The following is an 8,484-nucleotide window of genomic DNA, read 5'->3' on the forward strand; positions in this document are numbered from 1 at the left end:
AAAATTCATTTTTTAAAAACTGAAACAAATAGTCTCATATGTAGAACAAGCTTTTAAATAGGCATCCACGTCAAACCAAAAAATAAAGCTATAATAGATCATAGGTCAGACTCAGACCATAAAAATTTATTGTAGGTGAGACTGAGGTCTGACCTGACCTATTTCCAACCTTAACTGAAATATCTAGACTCTCTAAATTGTTTAATCCAAGGTCTCCACATGAGGCATTGACCATAATGAAACATCTAGACTCTCTAAATTGTAAATTGTTTAATCTAAGGTCTCCACATGAGGCATTGACCAGAATCCACTGGATTTTCTTAGTCGTTTAACCAAAAATCTCTACAAGAGACATTGTCCATTGACCAGAATCCACTAGGTTCTCTTAGTCGTTTAACCCAAAATCTCCACAAGAGACATTGTTCAAAATCCATCGGACTCTCTTTATACTTTCTATTAGAGTGATCATGTAAGTTTTACCAAGAACATTAGAGCATGTCAATATGGTATTAGGAATATATTGGTTGTGTCAAGTTAGATTCCTACCAAATACTATGTAAAGAAAAGGAAAGAATATCATATTCATGTGCCTTCTAATGGACGAATAGAAATGACTTTTATCAACTAAGCTATTTTTCTTTGACTAAGAATCTATTTGGATTTGGATGACCAACTTATTTGTAGTTTATAGCAAAAATATATGTAGTGATCGTCTTATGGACAAGTGTAGGAGAAGGATGATACACTCTCGCAAAATGTAAGTTAGGTCATCTGGAGTCAGCCACACATAATTAGAGTCAGAGCATCAAGCAATCGCAATAACAACCTCAACTGTTACACACAAAATGGTAAAACATTTTATTGAATTACATTATTAAGACGAATTTGGAGGGAATGGGCAGGCTTGGCTTCCAAAAACAAATTTTAAAAAAATATAAAAAAATATTTGACATTTTTTTTGAAAAAATAATTTTGATTAGAATGATATAAGAGCCATTAGCATTACTAAATTTTTTATTTTCAAAATAGTATAACTACCTAAAATATTTGAAAAATTTATATAAACCCTCCAAAACCTCCTTCAATACAATTTTTTAACTCCTCCATTTTATGGGATTTTTGATGTTACTAATAAAATCAAACCCTCGTACCCAAAAATTTTTTATTCTTTTCACCCAATTCTTCCTATTTTCCAAAACCCTCCCCTCCCTTCCCCTCCAAACTCGCAAACATAGCCAGCCTAAGTAATCTCCAATCAAAGCCTCGAAATATTCATAACAATTTAAAAGAAACAAAATATAGTAAATAACTCAAAAAAATTAACCGAGGCAAAAGCAACAAAACTAAGAATTTCTTTTATAACATTTGGAACTCAGTCTCATTTTAGGATTACAAAATTGATTAGCTATGAATTTAATTGGGACAAGAATCAAGCTAAGGTTATACAATATAATTTATGACAAAGATTATTAATTTCACAAACTACTTCCGCTTGTACCTGAAAGGGAATTTGAATAACATTTTAGTTTTCATTCATAAATAAAAAATATGAAAAGGGAATAGAAGACATTTTATGTGTTGAACAAGAACAAAATAGATATTTCTATTGATGCTTCATAGGATAGAGTAATAGTTTTTTTTTTTTAATTTGATACCTTGACTTGCTTTTGAATGATTTGTTGGGCTTCTTTCCAAGTCCAGAACCTCTTTGTTTCGGCTTTTTATCCTTCATGTCAGTTTGGAATAGCTCCCGCATCTCTTCCGTCCTAGAAGAGGAAGTCTTACGAGAAGTGGATTTATTAGATTTCTTCTGAGGCTTCCTCACAATCTTCCCAGAATCTAGAGCCCTCTTGACAGCCTTTACTGCTTTTGCACGTCGGTATGCAAGATCAGCAAGTGTCATTCCACCCTTTTCATTCTTATCTGTCCCCTTACCCTGCAATTTTATGCATTTCATTTTCAGTGTAACAGAAAGTGAGGAATAAGGATTACATCCCAACCGTCCTTAACCATAATGGGGAAAGTTAGCAGCTTACTCTTGGCTTGTCATCCTGCTCCTCATCCTCCAACATCTCTCTAGCTGCTTCCAATTTTCTGCGTTTCTTTCTAGGCATATTTTTCTGCATCGTAGATATTTTGCATCAAGTAAACATGCAAGTCGTGACAAAGCGTACGAGCAATTTTATGTACATTCTATTTGTAACAAATCAAGTTGATTTGTATGCAGAACAAGATTGGGAAACACTTGTTACCTCTCGCTCCCGTTTCCTCTTTTCCTTCAATTTTAGGTCTTCAGCTTCCTGGGCACTAACCATCTTCTGAGAAGAACCATTTTCCTTATCCATGGATGCCTGTTAAAAGTCATTTCTCGTATTATTAGCATCAGGGAGCATTTTACCCAATATTACATAATACTACTTGGTCTGCATGCCACCATCGCTGTTAAATCAATACCATACCTTTGCTGCTTTAGCAGAAAGCTTCTTCTCCTTCCCTGTAACAAACCAGGTTCTTTTGGGGCGGGAGAAGATCTCATCCCTGTGTGCAATCATGTTTTCGGCCTGTAATATCATACAAAAGTGTGATTTTATTGACAGGACAATGTTACGAATGAGAAAATGGAAGTAACTAAATTCACTGAATACATAACGGTACTATTAAGACACTATTTCGTTACTTTAGAAATGCGTTTCCTTAATATAAGACGTCAACCGAAAGAATAAATCAAAATTACATAGTGCACTCCAAGGATTAAAGCCAGGTAAAACAAAAGTAACTGATCCATACCTTTGTGGCCTCCATTTCAGCTTTCCTTAGGATCATTTCTTCCCTGAAGAAATTGAAAAGTAAGAATTTTGTAATATATTATAAAAGAATAAAATACAACAATAAATCCTTAACAACAAAATGTAATCAAAACCTCTCTTCTTGAAGTACTTCAGAAATTTGATCCTCCATTTGCTCAATAACTTGAGACCATTTGAGTATGGATTGCTCTGCCACAATGCGGCTTTTCAGCTTTGAACCAGCCCTTTTTGCCTAATTAATTAATATTCACAATAAAAACTACTCAGCAGCATGATTAACGCGCCAACTTTCTTTTTCTTATTTTAGTTTGCATGGTGTCTCTCTAAAAAGAGAATCAATACAATATAAAATCAACAGATATATAATGAATGGCTTTTATTTCTCTATAATGAAATATGAATGATTTAGAAGTGTTCTCATGAAATGTAAAATTAGAATAACTCGCAGGGGCAATTAAGTAATGCTTCCTGAAAGAATCTATGCAACTGAAACTGTAAAATCCAGATCAATTTGCATGAATTTTTTCTTGTAATAAAAAGCGTGCAACAAAATATATATAGTGGCATAGCCACCACAAAAAGAATGCTGCAAACAGATACAGAAATTCTCCAAATGATACTCACAATAGATTTTAGAAGAGACCGATCATTATCAGTAACAAATGTGACAGCAGATCCCGCTCTTCCGGCTCTTGCAGTACGACCAACTCGATGAACATAGCTTCATAGTTAATAAAGATGTTAAAGTTATTAACCCAGAGAGAATGAGATAGTAGTTAAAGTAACAAAAACTGGAGGATGTACAACTACAAAACTGCCAACACATAACAATATTAGTTATCAAGAGCAGAGTTTTCAGTTCTCAACAATATGTTTCATTGAGTATACCTGGTAATATCGCGTGGACAAGCAAAATTGATAACCGTTTGAACACCGATAATGTCAAGTCCCTGTAAGTAAAATTAAGTGACTGTCAAATCTATATTCAAAACGACAACAGTAAGTGCTAACATGAGGCCATAAACTTAGGTAGTGTTTGTTGGTTGGACGGGAGGGGAGGGGAGGGGTTATTTTAAACTTTTATCAGCTGTTTATGTTTTTTTTGGAGGAAAGGATGAGAGCAAAATCACTCCAATTCAATATTGGAGGAATTTGGAAGGGGGAAATGGCGAATTAATAAAATCACTCCTTCTCAACTGAACACAATATCTCATCTAATTTCCCTTCCATATGAATTGTTCTATTTGTTTGAACCCAACAAATATTTAACTCTGAAGCATGGGTACTGCTAAAATGGTGAAGTACCAGTACCGGGTACGCACCCGTACTGGGTACACGTACCATACTCATGGTACTTCAATTTTTTTCATTATTCGATTTCGAGTGAAATTTTTTGTTTTCTAAAATATCAATATAGTATATTTACGTATTTTAATTTTTTTTCGTTAGTATATCTTAACATTATTTTCGACTTATTTACTTTTACCAGTGATGTTTAATTATGAATCTAACAATTTAGTTCTCTATTCATACATTTTATAGAAAACTCGGGACTTTTTATTAAAGTACTTGTACCTTGATTTTTTTTTTAAATATTTGTATCCCGTACCAGTACCCGAACCGGGTACCATACCCATACATTTAATAAATTTATGTTCCTCATAAACTAATCTAGTTTGACTATCATTATCCTCAAAAGAAGACATGTTGATACTATATTCATTAATACTATTCAAAAGTAATAAAAGAAGAAAAAAAATTAATTCTTCTTGAACAAATTCTTACACGAGCAGCCACATCAGTTGCAACCAAAAAATCCACCTGTTGCTTCCTGAACTGTTCCAAAGCCTATACAAACAACCAGAAGTGAGCAAATATTGCCACAACAGCAAATATTTCTTTTATCACAATCAGCTTTACCAATTTAGTATCCCAAAAAATAGTAACATGATTATATAACTACAAAGCCAAACAAAGAGCTAAAATACGCAACATACTTCAAGACGTTGGGCCTGAGTAAGATTTCCATGAAGCTCAGCAGCTTTCAATCCAGATAATCCAAATATAATCCTGAGCCTGTGTGCCGCTTGCTTTGTTCCACTGCATACCAAATGAGAAAGTAGTAGTTAGAGGTAGCAGAACAATGAAAAGTAAATTTATAACTGCAAAACAAAACGTAAACTCGAAATCTGGAATTAAGACTCGAGACTTTCAGTTTATTAAAATCATAGAAAGCTTCTGCGAAACCAACTAGAAATCTACAAATATCAATATGATGACCAATCAGTGTAATAAACTTCATAAAGCTGATTAACATTAACATGGATCATCGTAAAATTAACCTCACATCTACTACAAACCAATCAAATTCGTACAAAAGAATTTACCATCACAAGCTGAATGTAAGCATAGTAAATAATTATGAAATGAAACCTGAAAATGATCACTTTAGAAGTAAAAGTTTTGGTGCACATTGCAAGAAGAACTGCTTCCTGATTGACTTCACGCATTCTTCTTATTCTAACCACTCTGGAAAGAAAGAAAAAATAGCAACAGTTAACAAAGTTCAAAGGATTTTAATAGATGCTAAAATCATGTAAATAGAAAACTGCAAAAAAGCTTAACAAAATAGTTCTGCATAATTAAGGTTTTTGGATAAATGTAGCTCTGCACATTCATGAGAAATATTCTTCGTCAATTTAAAAATCTAAAACAACCTTTAAGTTCTTACCACTTTAATTTGTGACTTTGACATTTTTCATACAACATACAGCTAAACTTCATAGCATACAGAATAAAAATCAATGGAAGATGAATGATTGGATTAGAGAATGCAAAGGGAAGTGAAGATATTACTCTTCAGTCAAGGATGCTGGCCGTTTAGCAGATGGATCAGCAGAAAGACGCAGTGGTTTTGATAGGGAAAGTTTAACAAGATCAGCAACCTTATCGGTCATGGTTGCCGAAAAAAGCATGGTCTGCCTTTTTCTGGGACACAAGCGAACCTGTAAAACAATCAAATGTGTTTAATACTCCATTCCAACAGCATGACAACATAAATTGTGAAATTGCACATGTAACAACGGCGATTTTTGTATCATAGGGTTAACTAACACTCACAAGTTCTTGAACTTCAGCATCAAATCCAAGCTCCAAAAGACGATCAGCTTCATCAAGGATCAAAACAGCAAGATCATCCAAATTCACCGACATAGAATTGCGTAAATGGTCTATCATGCGTCCTGGAGTAGCCACAACAATGTCTGGCATTGATCTCAAGGCAGCCTCTTGCACCTAGGATGAGAAACTACTTTTAGAGCTTAAATAAATAGAGAGACAATCTGCATTACTCACCAATAAGCTCAATAGAATGGCTTATGAATAAGTGACATCAATAATATTTCATTTAAAAAATGCAAACCCTGTTTTCTGGCTGATTAGTTTCAAATATTGTAATTTGTTACAGGAACTCATTATATCAAACAAAAATAAAGACCAAGGGTTTGTTTGAAAGAGCTTATTTGGGCTTATCTCAACTTACATTGGTGTTTGGATACACTTGTAAAACTAACTAACTAATGACACACTCGTGAATTGTTTTCAGTTTACTTCAATAAGCTTGATAGAAGGTAGTATACTGAAAGCATTATGAAATTGAAACAGTAAGCTAACCTTTGTTGAAAGACCACCGACAATCAGACAACTCCTTATGTCAGTAAATTGAGCAAGCTTCTCTATCATACTGTGAACTCTGCAAACAAAGAATTTGGAATGAACATATTTGGAAATAAATTTACATGAATCACTATAAAAAAGTGCTTCCAAAATTTACATCTACAAACTTCATGTGGAAGTTGATGATTAATCACAACAAATAAAAAAATAAAAAGGTTTATTTGAATGAAACCTACTTTGAAATTTACCATCAACAAGTTTGTACTTCAACTTACAGCAAAAATAATCTTTAATTAAAAAATATAACAAAAAGAAAGAAAAGGCACTGAATACATCAAAAATTAGTTTCATTCATTGCACATATACTCATTGAGGCTCAGGCTTTTGACTATGAATCACTGAAGAACATGAATGCAACCCATAGAAATTCATCCTACATATTTTTGCATACAAGTAGGCATACTGCAGTCACATCCAAGGAAAAGAAAAGACTATTCACAATTTCACATTACATTTCCATATCGGTATGCCACTTACTCTTATGGCACCCCTATATATCTGGAATGGTTTTAATGAGATAAATGTGATCCAAAAGTAAAGATAACAAACAATTACAATGATACTTACTGGGCAGCCAACTCTCTGGTTGGAGTAAGAATAAGGACCCTTATTGCATACACGCGTTTTGGACGAAACAGCAACCTCTCTAAAGTAGGTAGTGCAAATGCAGCTGTCTGCATGATAACAGGATACGGAGAAAAGGCATCAAAAGAAGCTGGTGTATAAAGCTCACGCAACAAAACACAAAAGCAAGGTAACAAATTTACAATCGCCAAATTTAAAGTGACAGGAAGACTACCTTTCCCGATCCAGTAATGGCACTTCCACATATATCACGACCAGTCAATGCTAATGGTACACAAGCCGCCTAAAATCAAGATTAAAAATCCCAAAATCAGATTAAATTTTTCAATCCGAATTGTCCTACATAGCATGAAACTACATAACCAATTCTAACAATGCTAAGACTCACAAGGGTTTTAAATTGCATGGAGTTCAATAACCAATAATGCTAAGAATAAAAATAACAACAACAAAAAACAAAGCAAAAAAGAACCTGAATTGGTGTTGGTTTAGCATACCCCAAGGCCTCACAAGCCCTGAGCAAAGGGCGAGACAAATTGAGTTGCATGAAGGAATCAGCACTGAAAGAGGCTCCATCAGAAGGAGCAAAAAAGGACTTAGTGTCACCGGCGTTACCCTCTTCCTCATCTTCTTCTTCTGGTCTATAATCTTCCTAATCAAACCCAAGCCCACAACAACAAAATTATTATTAATTTTCAAAACAAATAACCATAACTTTCTATCAACAATCAGAAAACAACTTCTAAACATAAGATAGAATATGCACTTTTGCTATAACCATCCTAACTAAACCCTTTTCTTATAATAACAATTTTTGAACTTCTACCATAACTCAAGAGCAACTTCTCAAAACACGTAAGCACTTTTCAATCATGAATAATTTTTTAAAGCAGACTTCCTATAAAAGCCCTATGATTACTTGTTTATCCGGCTCGGAGTCAGAGGCGCTGTCATCGTCTGAATCAGGCAAAGCAACGACGGGCGCTGAACGTTGTCTGACGGCTGAGATTTTGTCGTTTACTGACGTTGTGCTTCTACGTTCATGTTCTTCAGCTACTGATTCAGAGTATTTAGTGAAATCCCATGGAGACTGTGTTTTCTTTTTCGAAACTCGCGGTTCTATGACTTCATCTTCTTCTGATTCTAGCTCTGATTCCGATTCTGATTGTGATTGTGATGGAGATTCTGGTTGTTCTTGTTCTTGTTCTGATTCCGAATCAGATTCGTGTTCGGAGAGTTCGATTTCTTCGTCGCTGGGAGGGTCGAAGATGAAACTGGGTGACATTGTTGAGACTGGAGAATAGAGGTTGGTTGAATCAGGGTTTAGAAAGGGTTTCTCTTTGTTCTATGTTTCTTT

General features: G+C 34.4%; 1 protein-coding gene across 1 annotated transcript; it reads right to left on the bottom strand.

Annotated features, from left to right (window-relative positions):
* Positions 1–1,340: 1,340 nt before the first annotated feature.
* On the bottom strand, positions 1,341–8,484 carry LOC131641636 (DEAD-box ATP-dependent RNA helicase 28-like). The gene is made up of 19 exons (XM_058911936.1): positions 8,047–8,484; positions 7,600–7,779; positions 7,342–7,410; positions 7,110–7,216; positions 6,480–6,558; positions 5,928–6,101; positions 5,664–5,812; positions 5,241–5,336; positions 4,805–4,907; positions 4,593–4,655; positions 3,696–3,757; positions 3,432–3,528; positions 2,921–3,039; positions 2,788–2,830; positions 2,460–2,561; positions 2,253–2,351; positions 2,037–2,120; positions 1,656–1,936; positions 1,341–1,498 (listed from the first exon to the last, which is right to left on the bottom strand). Exons 1-19 carry the CDS (start codon positions 8,410–8,412, stop codon positions 1,483–1,485), a joined length of 2,289 nt encoding a protein of 762 aa, XP_058767919.1. The 5' UTR covers positions 8,413–8,484; the 3' UTR covers positions 1,341–1,482.

The sequence above is a fragment of the Vicia villosa genome, unplaced genomic scaffold (genome assembly GCF_029867415.1).
Source record: "Vicia villosa cultivar HV-30 ecotype Madison, WI unplaced genomic scaffold, Vvil1.0 ctg.003894F_1_1, whole genome shotgun sequence".
NCBI classification, from domain to species: Eukaryota; Viridiplantae; Streptophyta; class Magnoliopsida; order Fabales; family Fabaceae; genus Vicia; species Vicia villosa.